The sequence below is a fragment of the Scyliorhinus torazame genome, chromosome 6 (genome assembly GCF_047496885.1).
Source record: "Scyliorhinus torazame isolate Kashiwa2021f chromosome 6, sScyTor2.1, whole genome shotgun sequence".
In the NCBI taxonomy this organism is placed as follows: Eukaryota; Metazoa; Chordata; class Chondrichthyes; order Carcharhiniformes; family Scyliorhinidae; genus Scyliorhinus; species Scyliorhinus torazame.
The window spans coordinates 176,553,145-176,572,395 of NC_092712.1; the positions used below are offsets into that span (position 1 = coordinate 176,553,145).

Genomic DNA, 19,251 nt, shown 5'->3' on the forward strand with positions numbered 1-19,251 from the left:
AGTAATTGAGGACACAGTGCAGAGGTTCATTCCAAAGAAAAAAAAGGTTATCAGAGGGGGGAATTAGGCAGCCATGGCTGACAAAGGAAGTTAGGGAATGCATCAAAGCAAAAGAGAAAGCCTATAATGTGGCAAAGAGTAGTGGGACATCAGAAGATTGGGAAGGCTACAAAAACAAACAGAGGATAACAAAGAGAGAAATAAGGAAAGAGAGGATCAATTATGAAGGTAGGCTAGCCAGTAACATTAGGAATGATAGTAAAGGTTTCTTTCAATACATTAAAAACAAACGGGAGGCAAAAGTTGACATTGGGCTGTTCCAAAATGACGCTGGTAATCTAGTGATGGGAGACAAGGAAATAGCTGAGGAACTAAATAAGTACTTTGCATCAGTCTTCACAGTAGAAGACATGAGTAATATCCCAACAATTCAGGAGAGTCAGGGGGCAGAGTTGAATATGGTAGCCATCACAAAGGAGAAAGTGCTAGAGAAACTAAGAGTTCTAAAAATTGATAAATCTCCGGGCCCAGATGGGCTACATCCTAGAGTTCTAAAGGAGATAGCTGAAGAAATAGTGGAGGCGTTAGTTATGATCTTTCAAAAGTCACTGGAGTCAGGGAAAGTCCCAGAGGATTGGAAAATCGCTGTTGTAACCCCCCTGTTCAAGAAGGGAACAAGGAAAAAGATGGAAAATTATAGGCCAATTGGCCTAACCTCGGTTGTTGGCAGGATTCTAGAATCCATTGTTAAGGATGAGATTTCTAAATTCTTGGAAGTGCAGGGTCGGATTAGGACAAGTCAGCATGGATTTAGTAAGGGAAGGTCGTGCCTGACAAACCTGTTCGAGTTCTTTGAAGAGATAACAAATAGGTTAGACCAAGGAGAGCCAATGGATGTTATCTATCTTGATTTCCAAAAGGCCTTTGATAAGGTGCCTCACGGGAGACTGCTGAATAAAATAAGGGCCCATGGTATTCGAGGCAAGGTACTAACATGGATTGATGATTGGCTGTCAGGCAGAAGGCAGAGAGTTGGGATAAAAGGTTCTTTTTCAGAATGGCAACCGGTGACGAGTGGTGTCCCGCAGGGTTCAGTGTTGGGGCCACAGCTGTTCTCTTTATATATTAACGATCTAGATGACGGGACTGGGGGAATTCTGGCTAAGTTTGCCGATGATACAAAGATAGGTGGAGGGCAGGTAGTATAGAGGAGGTGGGGAGGCTGCAGAAAGATTTAGACAGTTTCGGAAAGTGGTCCAAGAAATGGCTGATGAAATTCAACGTGGGCAAGTGCGAGGTCTTGCACTTTGGAAAAAAGAATAGAGGCATGGACTATTTTCTAAACGGTGACAAAATTCATAATGCTGAAATGCAAAGGGACTTGGGAGTCCTAGTCCAGGATTCTCTAAAGGTAAACTTGCAGGTTGAGTCCGTAATTAAGAAAGCAAATGCAATGTTGTCAATTATCTCAAGAGGCTTGGAATATCAAAGCAGGGATGTACTTCTGAAGTTTTATAAAGCATTAGTTAGGCCCCATTTAGAATACTGTGAGCAATTTTGGGCCCCACACTCAGGAAGGACATACTGGCACTGGAGCGGGTCCAGCAGAGATTCACACGGATGATCCCAGGAATGGTAGGCTTAACATACGATGAACGTCTGAGGATCCTGGGATTATATTCATTGGAGTTTAGGAGGTTGAGGGGAGATCTAATAGAAACTTACAAGATAATGAATGGCTTAGATAGGGTGGACGTAGGGAAGTTGTTTCCATTAGCAGGGGAGACTAGGACCCGGGGGCACAGCCTTAGAATAAAAGGGAGTCACTTTAGAACAGAGATGAGGAGAAATTTCTTCAGCCAGAGAGTGGTGGGTCTGTGGAATTCATTGCCACAGAGGGTGGTGGAGGCCGGGATGTTGAGTGTCTTTAAGACAGAAGTTGATAAATTCTTGATTGAAATCAGCCATGATTGAATGGTGGAATGGACTCAATGGGCTGAATGACCTTACTTCCGCTCCTATGTCTTATGGTCTTAACTCCCCCTCCATTTTCCACCGACAACTGGCAAATGGTCCAGCAACATTTTCCCGCCCCGATTGTCTTGTCCAGTATGTAGATGAATTGCTACTACAGACAGACACAAAGGGAGAGCACATTTCACTTCTCACCGAACTCCTAGCACTCCTAACAGAAATTGGAAGTAAAGTCAACCCCAAGAAGACCCAGATTCTGCAGGAAAAAGTGATTTGCTTGGGTACAGTAATCACACATGGTAAACGCAAGATCGAGCAAAAGAGAATTGACTTGATCGTCAAATTGCCCCTTCCCCATAATGTTTCAGCCCTCTGGTCATTTTTTGGATTAGTTGGCTACTGCCGAAACCATATTGATGGTTTCGCCACAAAAGCAGTGCCCCTATCCGACCTTCTCAAGAAAAAGGCACCTCGGGAATGGCTTCCACAGCACACGGATGCCGTGGATGCTTTAAAAAGAGCCCTCAGCACAGGTCCCAGATCCACTTTCCCCGTACACAATCGAAGTTGCAAGCACCGACCGAACCCTTTCGGCCGTACTCCTCCAGGAACGCCATGACCAATTAAGCCCCATAGCATACGCCTCACGTGTGTTAGATCCTGTCGAGCAAGGATTTTCTGCCTGCGAAAATCTGTTTTTTAGTTTTTTAGGCAGTTTTTTAGGCAGTACAGTACTTCGCCTACATTACAGGACTCAACCCCATCACCATTCTCACTGAACACACCCCAACACAGCTATTATTGGACGGTCGACTTAAAGATGGCGCAGTCAGCCAAATCCGTGCAGCCCGTTGGACACTTCTTTTACAGGGACGGGACATTACAGTCAAAAGAACCAAGACCCACACTTACCTAACCGATAATTTGCAATATGCAGGAACCCCTCATGAGTGTAAGATCATCACCACAAAACACAACACAGGCCCATTTACACCTAAAACACCTCCCAGGAAAACAGGTACTAAACCCCAGAGACCCCAGCCCACAGACACGTGCGCACCATTGAAAATTTATGTGGACGGCTCCTCCACAGTTTTGAACGGAAAGAGAATTACCGGTTGCGGCATTTATGTAGAGGACGCGCAGGGATGCGCCCTAGAAGAGATTTCACTTCAGTTGCCAGGACACTTAGGCTCGCAGGCAGCAGAACCGGCAGCAATCGCTAATATTGTAGACCACCCCGACTCGTTCCCGACCCCAGCAGACATCTATTCGGACAGCTTATATGTCTGTAATAGTTTGATGGAATTCCTACCCCTGTGGGAAACTAGAGAATTTGTTTCAGCAGACGGAAAGCCCCTACCCTCAGCCCCATTACTTCGACATATCCTAAAGACAGCCAAAAATAGGAAATATGGCATAATTAAAGTTCGCAGTCATCACCGTTCTTCCCCCCCTGGTAACGTTAAAGCAGATGCCGTAGCGAAGGTAGGTTCCAGGCATGGTTACTTTTGGAACCCCCCCGAGAGCAGCCCAGTACACGCGGTTCAGGTCTCACAGACCAACATTCAGGATCTAGCAGAGGCACAGAAGGAAGATGAAAAACTCAGGGAAGTTTAAAAGGAACCTTCCCAGCCCCGTACGACAAGTTTAAAAACGCAATCACCACACACGACGGTGTGATTTTAAAAGAAGGCATTTATGTAGTTCCCAGCCAGGACAGGAACCAGATTATTTGTCAGTTCCATGAAAATCATGGACACCAAGGCATTGAACCCACCCTAGCCCACCTCCGACCTGTCGGAGGTTAAAAGCCGATGTTACTCACTACATTGAAAATTGCTTGATCTGTGCCCAGAACAATCCGGACAGATATGCAAGAAAGGCTCAGCTTAGTCACACCCACCCCGTTAATGGCCCCTGGACGAATTTGCAGATAGACCACATAGGACCCTTACCCTCCTGTAGAAATGGGTGGAAGCTTTTCCATCGAGAACGAATACGGCCAAGACAACAGCTAAAATACTAACACAGCACATCTTTACAAGATGGGGCCTCCCACGTAGTATAGAATCCGATCAAGGCTCCCATTTTACAGGACGAGTAATGAAAAACGTCCTCACAATTTTCGGAATCAGGCAAAAGTTTCACATGGCATACCACCCCCAGTCAAGCGGCATTGTAGAGAGGATGAATAGGACTCTAAAAGCCATTCTTAGGAAAATGGTACAACAGAACAACAGCACCTGTGATTCAGTTCTCCCATTTGCTTTAATGTTCCTAAGAAACACGGTATCCACGTCCACAGGATACACCCCCCACACTCTCATGACCGGACGGCCCATGAAAGGGACCGAGTATTTACTAGGACTGGATTTGGCCAGCCCCGCAGTCAACGCCCTCATGCATGAAAATGCTGTCCAGCAGTTACTTGAGAACATAAAGGCAGCCCAACTCGCAGCAGCTGTGAGACTTGGGACCAGGAAGAAACAAAGCAAGGCTTGTTTCAACAAAAAGGTACACGCCATCGAGTTTGTAGTAGGGCAGCAAGTGATGCTTTCCCTATACAACCCCAATTCATTCCTTTCCCCCAAAGTTTCCGGACCGTACTCCATTTTGGACAAAGTAAGCCCCTTGGTATACAAAATTACATATCCCAATTTCAAGTCTGCGTGGTTCCACATAAAACAGCTTAAGGCTTATGGCTCACCGACAACTATTCACACCACATCTTTCTCGCAGCAGCAGACGAGCACGCCCCGCCCACAGATGACGTATTCCTACCCATCCCCAGCCAGTCAAGCCCATCCTCAGACACATCTTCAACTCCACCCCCAGAGGCACGACTCCGCCTCTCCCTTCCTTCAACCAGCAGCGGCAGCGACAGTGATAGTGACAGCAATGACGACAGCCACAGCACACCACGTTATGATTATGCCCCTGCACCAGGCCCCACTCCCAGCGAATCCGAGCATGATTCCAGTGACCCCTTCAAAATCGCATACATCAAAGCCCCTGACCCAGACCCACCGCCCGACGATTACGGATTACAACCTAGCAGCTCCAACCTCGACACACGATTCTGGCACCGAGACAATTCGTTCAGGCTCATCCGGAATGATGAGATGGACCCCAATTCACCCCAAGCAGCTTTAGCCAAACTACTCCAGTCAAGAGTATGGCAGCCGGGAGAAGACGATGACATAGTCTGACTCCCACCAACTGAATCCCTTTGCGACCCTGTTCGCTACTGATCATTGAGGTGTCCAGGTGATGAAAAAAAAGGAACCGATGGAGAGATACGGTGTCCTTTCTGATGGAACCTGCACCATGTTGTTGTATGTTTGTTCATTTAATGTACATGTTTGTTTGTAAATTTGAAAGTTTTTCATGGCCCCACGCCACCACCCTTTTGACGCCAATGACTGTTAATGGAACAAGTTTGTCGACAGACAACCGTTCAGAGGAACTAGTTTGTCGACAGACACCACTCATAGCTACTCTCCTGATTTGATCACGAGAGGCAGTCCCCCACGACGACCACATTCTTACCCTTTCTTGCCGGTCGCTCAGGCAATGGAGAAACGGCACTGGTCCCTGCCCTGCCTGAAGACCCCCCTCTGGTCAGCTACGCTTGGGTAGAGCACAAATGGCACTGATCACCATCCTACCCGGGGATTCCACCCATTTCTTACCCTCCGCGGCCCATACACACCCCATTTTGGCTCGTTACATTCAAAATTCTTTTGTTTGTTTTTGGCGACCCATGGGTTGCTTCCGCATGCTATTTACATCCTCAAACACTAGGATGGTAGATTGCACAGGCTGCGAGACAGCTCGCACTATGTCAGTATTTTCTCGGATGTCTTGTCCCAATTATTTGTTTTTTTAAAAAATGAGGGAGTCACAGATGTTGACCAATTATAAAGGGAAATTGGCAACAAAGGACAGACAGACAGACATACAAGATCTTAAGCAAGATAATAACAGATATTATGTTTGTGTCCAGAACCTCAGGAACCCCAGAGGAAGAAAAAGAAGATGGAACGATGAAGCCAACCTTCATGTTCACCTGGATCTTAGTGGGATCCCTTCAGTTGCATGCAGACGCTACCCCCTGACCCCTACCACACAGGCCGTGACTGATTCCCACCCCTGCCATACACAGAACCCCGAGATAATTAGCCCGAAGACAGTTAACGATACCCCGACCTGGTGCGATAAGTTTATCACCTGGTATTCACTATCCTACATAGTAGAAGCCCTCTTAGTACTGGCGATACTTTGCAGTGTCATGCTGACACTTAGAACAAGGAAATGGCGAAGGAGAGCCTACCGCTCTCACGCCCCGGTATACAGGTTTAGGTCCCCCATTTTCGGACTTCACCAAATCCCCGAACCCTTTGACATGAATTAAAGTGCATCCGCTTCTCTTTATGTGTGTTTTGTTCAATAAAGAAATGTAAACCTCTGTGCCTGACTGCCAGGCCAGAGAAACTTTTGTTGCTGCTATTTGTACATTTAAAGTGTTGTAGAATATTTTTGATTGTTTGAGTGAGGATAGTTTATTGAGGATAGTTAGAGGTTCCAGTCTTTTTTATTTTGTATTTGGTGAATGTCATAGCGCCCAATAGAGTTTTATACTAATGTATGTAAGTAAAATGATTTTAGGTACAAATTTGCGTTTCATAGGATAGGACAGTGTAGGGCCCATGAACTGCTTATGGGTGTCCCGCATGGTAAGAGAACGAAGACGACGCAGTAATGTGATCCTTCACGCTTCGCGTTGAGGATCACAAGGAGGGTGTGTAGCCATCTGGGATGGCCACTTCCCGATTACAAAATGTACACTTTGCAAAGATTGCAGGGAAAATGGACAGTACTGAGAAAGCAAGCAGGTGCAAGGTTTGTCTGTTGATTGGAGCTGTAGCTCCCAGACAAGACCGATACTGCAAAACCATTGCCATATAATGTGCCATCCCTGGGGACAAAAAGGTAACATTTAAGTAAACAATACCAAGACAGACACCCCGGTGCCAGAGGAGACCAGAACAAAGCAGGCCAACGGCCACTTAGGACACGCCCAGCAATCAGGGCACCCACCCCTCTATTGGAGGAAATCGATAGGAATGATTGGGAAACGGCCCAATTAATTGGGGCCAAGTTCAAGGCCCGCCCAAAAGCGGGCAAAGCCCCTTTTGGGTATAAGGAGAATCCCCCAAGAGAGAATCGCTCTCTTGCGGCCCCGGCTCTCACCAAGGAGAGACCTGCCCAACAGCAACATCCGAACAAGTAAGTCCAAGGTCAACGCACGCTACGAGACAGACGCTCCTAGCTGCTATTCCGTACCAATTCGACACCAGCAGCCTCAGAACCGAATAACGGCCATTGTTCCTCTGACTGAGTGGGCATCCAAAGCTAAGTATAGGCTTCAGCAGTAGTGATAGTTTAGTTTGTAGAGTTTTATGCATGAGTATATTTGACTGCGTGTAAATAAATGAGCATTGAGTTTGAACTTACTAACTGGTGTATCGAGTCTTTGATCAGTATTCGTTTTTGAACCTTGTGGCGGTATCGAAAGATACCTGGCGACTCTCGAGCAAAACGTAATTAGAATTAAGGCGACCATATCGGCCTCCATCTTCAGAGCCAAATTAAGAGAAACACAATTAGCAACACCCTCCCTCCCTCCCAGAGTCCCCCCAAACACTTCCTCTTGAAAACACCTCTCCCAGTATCGATCCCATCCCCCCACCTTTCACACCTCCCAGGCCCATCGAAACCTGTTTCCCCAGGCTCCAAAGACCGCGGCCCTCCCCCCACCATACTCCTGTTCACTAGCCAACCTTCGCTTGCTAGTGTGGAGGCCCCTGTCTAGGCCTCCCCTCCTCCCCCACGCCCAGTTCCTAAAACACAAATAAACAAAACCAGTGCAAAACACTGCACCCTTGAAAAACACCATCACCCCAAAATCTTGCTAATCACTTACCCAATGTGCCCCCATATCATAGGGTGCACTACCCTTCCCCACTGACCAACCTATGAAAAAGAAACCCCAACTCCCAATCATTCCCATCCCTCTTACAAGCAACTAAACCTGCTTAAACCGCCTATAAGAAAATAAACTATATACAGCATTTCGCCCCCCCTTCCTTCAGTCCAAATCAAGACTCCAGTCACATTTCTCATTTTAATCCCAGTCCTTCAGCCTTCATGAATGCCTCCACCGCCTCAAAGTAGAAATCCTCTGAGTTGTAGGTCACCCTCAGCTTTGCCGGGTAGACCACGCCGAATCTCACACCATTACTGTAGAGTGATGCCTTCAACCGATCGAACGCCGCCCACCTCCTGGCCAGCTCCACCATTAAGTCCAGGTATATAAATGTAGCAACCCCTGCCCACTGCACCTCACGCCTGTTTCGCCCAATGCACGACTTTATCCTTAACATGTCACTTGTGAAAGATCATTACTTGGCGGCTCATTTGTATTCAGTTTGGGCCTGAGCGACCGATGAGCCCTATCCAGTTCATACCAGTGGGGGGGATTCTTTCCACTCCCTGAGCAACTCCGCCAACATCTTCGAGAAGTACTCAGTCAGCATTGGGTCCTCCACCCACTCGGGCAGACCCAAAATTCCTATGTTCTGCCGCCTTGACCTGTTCTCCAGGTCTTCCACCTTAGCTCTCAGTCCTTTGTTGGCCTCCACCACCCTTCGCAGCTCCTCACCCATTGAGGTGAACTCTGGTCGCTGTGCTGCGACAAAGCCTCCTGCACCTCCTTCAATTTCTCTCCTTACTCTCGCACCTCGGCCGATGTCTTTGACACCGCGGCCTTCTCCGGCCGTGTCGCCTCCTCCACCAGTACCTTCATCTCTGCCATCATTTCTCTCCGCATTACCTCCCTTTTCACAGTAACTTCATTGAAGCCTACTTGTGACAATAAGCGATTTTCATTTCATTTCATATGCTTGGCCAATATCCCTAGCCAATACCTCGGAGATATTCTCTACTGTGAAGGGCATGGCCCCACCCAGCAACCCAACATTCGCCATCTTTCCTGTCACTGGGCTGACCCATTCGCTCGACGGTGAACCTTCCCTTGCCATCTTCTTCCCAATGGCATCTTTCTGGTTCTTTGACATCCCCCTACTTCCTTATGACTTTCTGCACCAGTTCATCCAAAAACTGCTCCTGGGACCGGGAATTAAATCCCAAAAATCCGAGCCTCGAGCAGCAGCCACCCAATGTGCGACTTCCACCTATTTGCCTTCACCATGAATGCATAGTTAAATGAGCATAATGGATCATTTAAATATGCAGGTCTGGATCACGTCCAGCAAGTGAGAGATCAAGATCACAACGCCTTGCATTATTTTGTTAAATCTTAAGAGGCGTTTCGAGTGTCACGATTCTCACAAGAGGCCTCTCGCAAGAATCAAAGGTTTCGTCCCGACACCAAGTTGTAAGATCATGGAATTTACAGTGCAGCAGGAGGCCATTCGGCCCATCGAGTCTGCACCGGCCCTTGGAAAGAGCACCCCACTTAAACCCACACCTCCATCCTATCCCCGTAATCCATGATTGAAAAAAAAACAGCAGGAAGAAGTGGTATGAGGCGTAATTACATTTTGCTGGCAGCATGGTGGTGTAGTGTTTAGCACTGCTGCCTCATGGCAGTGAGGACCCGGGGTCACTGTCCGCGGAGATTTTGCACATTCTTCCCGTGTCTGCGTGGGTCTCAGCCCTCACAACTCAAAGATGTGCATGGTAGGTGGGTTGGCCATACTAAATTGCCCTTTAATTGGAAAAAAAGTTTAAAAGTAATTACATTTTGCTTTACAGTACTTCACATTACTCCGTCAAACTGTACACACACCACCTTCCACCTCCAACCGTGAGAAAACTCTTCACTAAACCACCTATTATTACCCTATCATGTTCCCAAATGTCAAGCCTTTCATTTTTCATTCCCCATGCTAACTCTGGTAGTTGATTTACTCAGCCGCTGCGTCTACACCATTGATGCTCTTGTCCCCAGTAAAAATCCTTTCTCCCCCACCCGAGTCAATCTTCCAATTGTGATCTTCAGCTAATGTAGTAAGAGCAAAACTCAACGCTAAAAGCTGTTGAGTGGTTATTTTTCTTTTAAAAATGCTAGATTGGAGTTTTATTAGCCATTACTAAAACAGAAATATTTGCAGAGATCCATCGGTTCATAGTGATATTTAAATATATACACAAAATCAATGCCTTAGCTTTCATTTGTTTATTCTGAATGTACAGGATTTACAACTCAGTACCTAAAAACACATATCAAATACTTCATTACATGAAAACCTTAATGCTCACACAAGTCATTTATATATACAATGTTTAATATTTCAAAGAAAAAGGAAGCAAAAATTGAAATTATTGTGGTATTAATAAGGCAATATAGTTTGGCGTGTTATATACACAAATGTATTGTGCAACAGCTTTTGATTTTAATAGCTTTATGCCGATTTCAATAATTTAATTGGCACAAAAATCAGAAATCTTAGGAATTGAGAGGGCATGGGTCATCTTTGCCAGTATACTATAGCTATTATTGTTTTAAGTACAGAAAGAAGTAAGCTTAAAACAGTAAACTGACTAATTTGGATTATTAAGCCTATATAAAATAATCACTTTAAAATAAAATCTTGAACAAAGTTTATAAACAAAACTTAATGTACATTGAAAAAAATGTAAATATTCTATGGGGAAAATATCATAACATGCATAGCATGGAGGCATAGCAACATGTGCATGAATCTTGTGACTTTATGTGAATATTGTTAATTAGCCACATTGAAGCTAGGCCTAATATTTAATGACAAAAACATTTGGAATCATGTTAATTATTTCCCATATCACCTTTTCCATCATGTGTTACAATACATCATCATACCACAGTTAACAAAAACTATTGTCAACCTGGTTAAAATTTTAAACTTTATCCTGAAACTTGTGTGATCACCATGTCACCCTCTTTGACATGGTGATCAGGTCCGAGAATATTCTACAATAATCAAAAGTGAATCATATGGAATTTGCTTAATTCATAGAACCATAACCGCTACAGTGCAGAAGGAGGTTATTCGGCCCATCAAGCACTCGACCCATGTCCACTTACCCATCCACCCCCCATAACCTAACCCTCCCATCCCTGGACCCCATGGGGCAATTTATCATTGTCAATTCACCTAACCCGTACATCTTTGAACTGTTGGAGGAAACCAGAGTACCGGGAGGAAACCCACACAGACATGGGGAAAATATATAAACTCCAGACAGACAGTGACCCAAGGCCCCAAGGCCAGAATTGAACCTGGGTCCCTGGTGCTGAGAGGCAGTAGTGCTAACCACTGTACCGCACTTGCTTAGAGGATAAGAAATGCTAGTAGAATTGCTTAGAGGATAAGGAGTGGTGTTATACTATTGGCTTCTACTGTATCTGGTTTAAAAAATGCTCATTTAATATGCATGGTTTCTGTGTTTCTGACAGGTTTCAGTAACTCCATTTAAAGATATGTCCATACTAGTACTTTCTTCAATTCTTTCTTGGAATGTGGGCATCTCTGGCGGGGCCAGCAATTGTTGCCCATTCCCAATTAGCCTTGAATTGAGTGGCTTGCAGCTCGCTAGGCCATTTCAGAGGTGTGCAGTTAAGAGTCAACAACAGCGCTGTGTGGATCTGGAGTCAGGTGTAGGGCAGAGATGGATAAGGACGGCAGATTTCCTTCCCTGAAGGACATTAGTGAACCAGATGAGTTTTTACGACATCGGCAATGGTTTCATGGTCATCATTAGACTTTTAATTCCAGACTTTTTATTGAATTAAAATTTCACCACCAGGAGCCCAGAGCATTACTGGGTCTCTGGATTACTAGTCTAGTGACAATACAACTAAGCCACTTCCTCCCCTATATTATCCCATCGCAGCATTTTTACATGCTAACTGATAAGTACACACCTTCAAGAGTGCGTGATTTTAAGCGTTGTATACTTCATGATCAAAAATTACATTTGGGAATATTGGAGGATGAAATTTTTATGCATCTGCAAGACATTGTTCTGTTCATTATCTTAATTGCAGCATTAACTCATTTAAGGTCAGTGGGCTAATGCTTCTGTTACAACACTTGACAGAGAAATGTTGTATGGTGCTTTAAGTGTTCATTTATTAACATTAGTGAGAGGAATTAATTGAAATCTTCTGATGCATTATGCCTAGAAACAGTTTAACAAGTGTGGTTGTGCTCTAATCCAACACACACACACAAACACGCACACAATGACTTGTTTCCACTGCTCAGAGATGCTGAAGGCAATTGTGTCATACAGCCGAGATCTCCTAACTTACACAAGCAACGGACAGAATCAGACAGCTCTTCGACAGTTTTACCACACAGGGCACAGCTACTCAGTTGACTATGAAACAATCTGACATGTTTGTTTGCTCATGTGGAGATGGTGGGAACACACTTAAGAGGACAGATTTATTGCTTTAAACTTAACCTTAATATAGCTGCAGATCATGCAGTTCCAATTAGGGTCAAGACCTTCATTTAGAAACAATGCAATAAAAATAATAATTCTTTGAAACGATTCAGTGATTCGCTGTACCGTACATTAACCAAAGCAGAATTGAATTCAAAAATTTCACAGCCGGTGGGCATTATGTGAATGTATGACATAAATGAATGATTTCCCATGTGTCCTGCAACCATTAGCGACTATACAATTAGCCCTTGGCATTCCATTACGAGGTAGTAAAACTACAGGAAGAAGTGGTATGAGCAGTAATTACATTTTGCTTTACAGTACCTCACATTACTCTGTCAAACTGTAAACACACCACTTTACTCAAGAACACCTGAAGAGCACTATTTTTTAATACTGAGTTGTAAGTGTCTGTGCATTGTTTCGATCAAACCCTTGGTTTAATCATTTATCTTAAGACAGTCCATCCTTTGATGTTTCCAATCCTTATCGCAAAACCACTTCCAGTTCTCACAACCAACTTCAGCATTAAGTTTGTTATTGCTGGGAGGGATTTTAGACACGTGCCAAGCTAACCCAGTCTCACTGGTACCTGGGGGGGAAAAAAGAACAATTAATATTGCTACATGCTCTGGGAATTATCAGATTTTGCAGTCGTTGTCATGACAAAGATTTATTTCCACTGGTGTTAATTAGAATAGCCTGTTACAACTTGTGCATTATGTACTAATCATATAATTTTGTACGAAGGGCAAAAGTCCAAAGCAGTACTTGTTCATCAGCTCTTAGTGAAAGATTCTTCTAAATATATAATTTAGCCACAGAAACCAGAAGGTTCCACTTTTGATTCCTAAGCTTTGTTGAATTAGTTGATCACAGCTGGGGCAGAGAGACAGGAAACAAACAGAATAAAAAGGGTGATGATGTGTTTTTAAAAATCAGCTTTAATGTAGAATAACATTTTGAGGACTTATATAGATTTATTACCAGCCAGAAAAAGATTGCCGAGTCATTAAAGATGATATTAAGACCTAAATAAGTTGGCTTCCCAAACCAACATGATTCTCATGACACTGGCAGACATGCCAGAGAACAAAGCTAAATTTTTCTTTGGACTCATCAGAATATATCCGGTGTGTTATGGCTGCTGTGGTGTTGGGTGTTCTGACACACAGATGAGCCAACACGGTTGTATATGGTACAATGCTATTTTATTTAAACTTACTATGTACAGTTTTGTCTTTGCACTCTGCACGTGGGGGTTCCCTGCTTGTGATGTTTTAACAGCTCTTCCTTGTTTCTTTGTCCTCAGACCTACTGACCACCAGGTGTCGTGCTCGTGCTTTTTATGTGGTTGGTGTTCTTGTCTGTGATTGGTTGTGGTGTTGTGTGCTCTGATTTGCCTGTTGGTGTGTCCATCATGATGTGTGTGTTTGAATATCATGACATCCCCCCTTTTTACAAAGATATGTGCCTACGTGGTAATAAATATGATCGTGTCGTGAGTGCATCTAAGAGTGTGTGTGTGTCGTGTGCAGCATGTGCATATGACGGAACTATGTACATGGGGCGATGTCGGGTGCGTCACATGAACCAAGTTGTACCATAACATAACATAAATGCGAGCGAGAGAAGAAGGAAAAAAAAAACTTGAACAGTTGTCCAGTCAGACGACATCTGGAACGATAAACAACAACAGGTTATCATGTAAAATTGTGCAACTTGTTAAACACATGAACGGTATTATAAGTCCAGTCTAATGGGCTTGCGACGAGTTCGGGTTGATCGCCTCAAGGGTGGATCAAGAACCACCGGCTGCTGTGCAGGCATGGCCATGGGTGGCGATGGAAAGGGCGTGATGTGCGGCAGCTCCACAAAGTCATCCTCGGAAGCCTGTTGAGGATCTGGCGTGTGTGTACTGTGTGGCTGTGAGCGTGGAAGTCGGCGAAGGGCGCGCCGATTGCGGCGACGCACTGAACCATCCGGCATGCGAACCAGGAACGAGCGGGGAGCCACTTGTCAGAGGACTTCGGCCGGTGCTGACCAGCCACCATACGGTTGATGGACGCGTACTTTGTCTCCGGAGGACAGGGGGGGCAGGTCCGTCGCTCGTGTGTCGTACCGACTTTTCTGGCGATCACGCTGCAGTTGCATGTTCCGAAGAACCGCCTCATGGTCTGTTGTTGGTGCCAGGATGGAAGGTACCATCGTCCTGAGGGAGCGACCCATTAGTAGCTGCGCTGGCGAGAGACCCGTGGATAGCGGGGCCGATCGATAGGCCAGCAAGGCAAGGTTAAAGTCCGATCCGGCAGCAGCCGCCTTGCACAGGAGCCGCTTGGCGATGTGGACACCCTTTTCAGCCTTCCCGTTCGATTGTGGATGCAGAGGGCTGGATGTCACATGAGTGAAACCATATGCTGCGGCAAAGGACGACCATTCACGGCTGGCGAAACAGGGTCCATTGTCTGACATGACAGTCCTTGGAATGCCATAGCGAGCAAATGTTTCCTTGCAGGCCCCAATGACTGCGGACGACGTCAGATCATGGAGAGGCATGACTTCCGGGTAGTTTGAGAAGTAGTCTATAATAACGATGTAATCTCTGCCGAGCGCGTGAAATAGGTCAACACCCACCTTCGCCCAGGGGGACGTCACCATCTCGTGTGGTAGAAGTGTTTCCGGAGGTTGCGCCGGCTGAAACCTCTGACAGGTTGTGCAGTTGAGCACCATGTTGGCTATGTCTTCATTAATACCCGGCCAATATACCGCCTACCGGGCCCTTCGTCTGCATTTTTCGACGCCCAAGTGGCCTTCGTGTAGTTGATGAAGAATCATCTGGCGCACGCTGTGCGGAATAACGATCCTGTGTGATTTCATAAGGACCCCGTCTATGTTGGTAAGATCATCTCGCACATTATAAAACTGGGGGCACTGCCCTTTGAGCCACCCTTCCGTCATGTGGCGCATCACTCGCTGCAGAAGGGGGTCAGTCGCCGTCTCTGCGCGTATGTGGGCCAGACTAGGATCATCAGCTGGCAGATTTGCTGCTGTCAGAGTTACGTGTGCCTCAATTTGACGCACGAACCCCTCCGCATCTGGTGGTGTGCTCACTGCTCGGGAAAGAGTGTCCGCCACGATGAGCTCCTTCCCCGGAGTGTAGATCAGTTCGAAATCGTACCTCCTGAGTTTAAGTAAGATGCGCTGGAGGCGAGGAGTCATGTCGTTCAGGTCTTTGTTAATGATGTTGACCAGGGGGCGGTGGTCAGTTTCGACCGTAAATCGTGGCAGGCCATACACATAGTCGTGGAACTTGTCCAGTCCAGTTAACAAGCCCAGGCATTCTTTTTCGATTTGCGCGTAGCGCTGTTCGGTAGGGGTCATGGCTCGTGAGGCATATGCAACCGGGGCCCATGACGACGTGCTGTCTTTTTGCAGGAGTACCGCTCCAATACCAGATTGGCTGGCGTCTGTTGAGATCTTTGTAGGGCGAGTCGTGTCAAAGAAGGCCAGCACTGGTGCCGTGACCAGTTTGTGCTTGAGCTCCTCCCATTCCCGCTGATGCGATTGGTGCCAGTTGAATTCTGTCGATTTTTTTACGAGATGGCGCATATTTGTTGTATGAGAAGCCAGGTTGGGAATGAACTTCCCAAGGAAGTTGACCATGCCCAGGAATCTTAAGACAGCCTTCTTGTCAGCCGGTCGTGGCATGGCTGTGATGGCGCTAACCTTGTCTGCATCGGGACGGACCCCTGACCTTGAGATGTGGTCCCCGAGGAATTTCAGCTCCGTCTGGCCTAAGGCACACTTCGCACGGTTGAGACGCAGGCCATTTTGTCGTATGCGGGTGAAGACACGTCGTAGACGATGCATGTGTTCCTGCGGAGTGGTGGACCAAATGATGATATCGTCCACATATACACGTACCCCTTCGATGCCTTCCATCATCTGCTCCATAATGCGGTGGAAAACTTCAGATGCTGAAATGATGCCGAATGGCATCCGGTTGTAGCAGAATCTGCCAAAAGGGGTGTTGAATGTGCATAGTCTTCGGCTGGCCGGGTCCAGTTGGATCTGCCAGAATCCTTTGGACGCATCCAATTTGGTGAATATTTTGGCTCGCGCCATCTCGCTGGTGAGGTCCTCTCGTTTCGGGATGGGATAGTGTTCCCGCATGATGTTGTTATTCAGATCTTTAGGATCTATACATATACGGAGCTCGCCAGAGGGCTTCTTTACACAGACCATGGAGCTGACCCATGGCGTGGGCTCCGTGACCCTGGATAGGACCCCTTGGTCCTGAAGAATCTGCAGTTGTGCCTTGAGGCGGTCTTTGAGTGGCGCAGGAACCCTGCGAGGTGCGTGAACGACAGGGATGGCGTCCGGTCTGAGTCGAATCTTGTACGTGTATGGCAATGTCCCCATGCCTTCAAAAACCTCCGGTTGTGAGCAAGGAGGGAATGGAGATTTGCGTGGAACTCAGCATCCGGGAAGTCGGATATCTCATCTGGAGAGAGAGACATAATGCGCTGTACCAGGTGAAGGACCTTACACGCCTGTGCGCCCAGTAACGAGTCCTTTGATGAGCCGACAACTTCGAAGGGGAGTGTGGCCGTGTACATCTTGTGGGTCACCTGTAGCTGGCAAGATCCTATGGACGGGATGACGTTCCCGTTATAGTCAACCATCTTGAGCCGGGATGGCGTGATGGGTGGTTTGACCTTCATGGCCTGGACTGCAGAATATGCAATCAGGTTGGCGGATGCGCCGGTGTCCAGACGGAAGGCGACGCGCGATCGGTTGACCGTCAGGGTGGCACACCACTCATCGGCTGGATTGATGGCATTGACCTTGTTGACATCGATGACGGAAACGCGGAAGGCATCCTGGTCATCTGCATCACTTAACTGGAAGTCTTGATGCGTGGGCTGGACGGTCCTGACTTGTCTGCGAGATTGTCGAGGATGCGCCGGATCCATGGGTTGAGCCGAACGACAGTGGGCTGCGTAGTGGCCCATCTTGCCACATCTGAGGCACTGTCGGTTTTTTGCAGGACATTGCCCTTTTAAATGTAGAGCTCCACAATTGCCGCACGTCATGACGTCACGGCGTTCGTTGCGCCCCTGCGCATGCGCAGTGCGATCTTGCGGTGGGCGCGCCTGCGCAGTGCGTCCCTCGTTGTGGCCGTTATTTTTGGCGCGCACCTGCGCGGGAGGCCGCGAAAAGCGCGGGAAGCGGCCGCTGTCGTCCGGGCCGTGGGTCGGGAAGTAATCGACGGCCTGGATGCGTTCGACGTCGTGGGCGGCCTGGCTTGCCGATTCGACGGCTGGGGACCCCCTCCGTGCCAACTCGGACGCCTGACATTGGGCAAAACGGCAGGTAGCATTTTCGTGGAGGACACAGGCTTCCACAGCAGACGCTAAGGTGAGGCTTTTTATTTTAAGAAGCTGCTGGCGTAGGCCACTAGAGGCAACGCCAAAAACAATCTGGTCCCTGATTATGGACTCTGTGATGGTGCCGTAACCGCAGGACTGCGCTAGAATCCGGAGGTGCGTCAAGAAGGGTTGAAAAAGCTCCTCCTTACCTTGCAGGCGTTGCTGAAAGAGGTATCTTTCAAAACTTTCATTTACTTCAACTTGAAAGTGCTGGTCCAGCTTGAGGATGACCATGTCATATTTGGACTGGTTTTCGCCCTCTTCGAACACCAGTGAGTTGAAGACGTCGGTGGCGTGCTGACCTGCGTAGAAGAGGAGCATTGCCATCTTCGTTTCATCCGAGGCACTCTGTTTTTCGGTGGCACGGATGTACAGGTCAAATCGCTGCCTGAAGAGCTTCCAATTGGTACCTAGGTTCCCCGCGACCTGCAACGGCTGCGGTCCGTCGGTGTGGTCCATGTCCAGAATGGCAGGTTAGTAGGCAGGTATCGATCCACTCCTGTACCATGTGGTGTTGGGTGTTCTGACACACAGATGAGCCAACACGGTTGTATATGGTACAACGCTATTTTATTTAAACTTACTATGTACAGTTTTGTCTTTGCACTCTGCACGTGGGGGTTCCCTGCTTGTGATGTTTTAACAGCTCTTCCTTGTTTCTTTGTCCCCAGACCTACTGACCACCAGGTGTCGTGCTCGTGCTTTTTATGTGGTTGGTGTTCTTGTCTGTGATTGGTTGTGGTGTTGTGTGCTCTGATTTGCCTGTTGGTGTGTCCATCATGATGTGTGTGTTTGAATATCATGACAGCTGCCACTTAAATGTCCTCACACTGCTTGTCCATCGAAACCCACCAACTCTTCAATGCAATTGGGGCTGCACGGTGGTGCAGTGGTTAGCACTGCCACCTCACGGCACTGAGGTCCCAGGTTCGATCCCGGCTCTGGGTCACTCTCTGTGTGGGGTTTGCACATTCTCCCTGTGTTTGCGTGGGTTTCGCCCTCACAATCCAAAAGATGTGCAGGGTAGGTGGATTGGCCACACTAAATTGCCCCTTAATTGGAAAAAATGAATTGGGTACTCTAAATTTATTCTTTTTAAAACTCTTCAATATAATTGAGGGTTTTAAGGAGATTCTTAGAGGACGGGATATAGAGAAGCAGAGGGGAATAGTAAGGAATTCTGGAATTTAGCATTTAATCAGCTCAAGGCAGGACTGCTGGTGATGGAACACACGGAATGGTAGATACAGAAGGAACCAGAGTGGAGGAACGCAGGGCTCTCAGTGGGCTTTAGATTGATTTAGAGATATAGGATGGGGGC

The 19,251-nt window shown here is 46.9% G+C and overlaps 1 protein-coding gene across 6 annotated transcripts in view; it reads right to left on the reverse strand.

The window, feature by feature from the left end:
* Nucleotides 1-10,225: 10,225 nt before the first annotated feature.
* The window catches only part of vwde (von Willebrand factor D and EGF domains), a 456,813-nt gene continuing 447,787 nt past the window's right edge, over nt 10,226-19,251 (reverse strand). For all 6 annotated transcript variants that reach the window (XM_072509130.1, XM_072509129.1, XM_072509127.1 and 3 more), the window contains one exon: nt 10,226-13,090. In XM_072509130.1, coding sequence (XP_072365231.1) covers nt 13,070-13,090 — 21 coding nt within the window. In that variant the 3' untranslated portion in view covers nt 10,226-13,069. The remainder of the gene's footprint in view (nt 13,091-19,251) is intronic.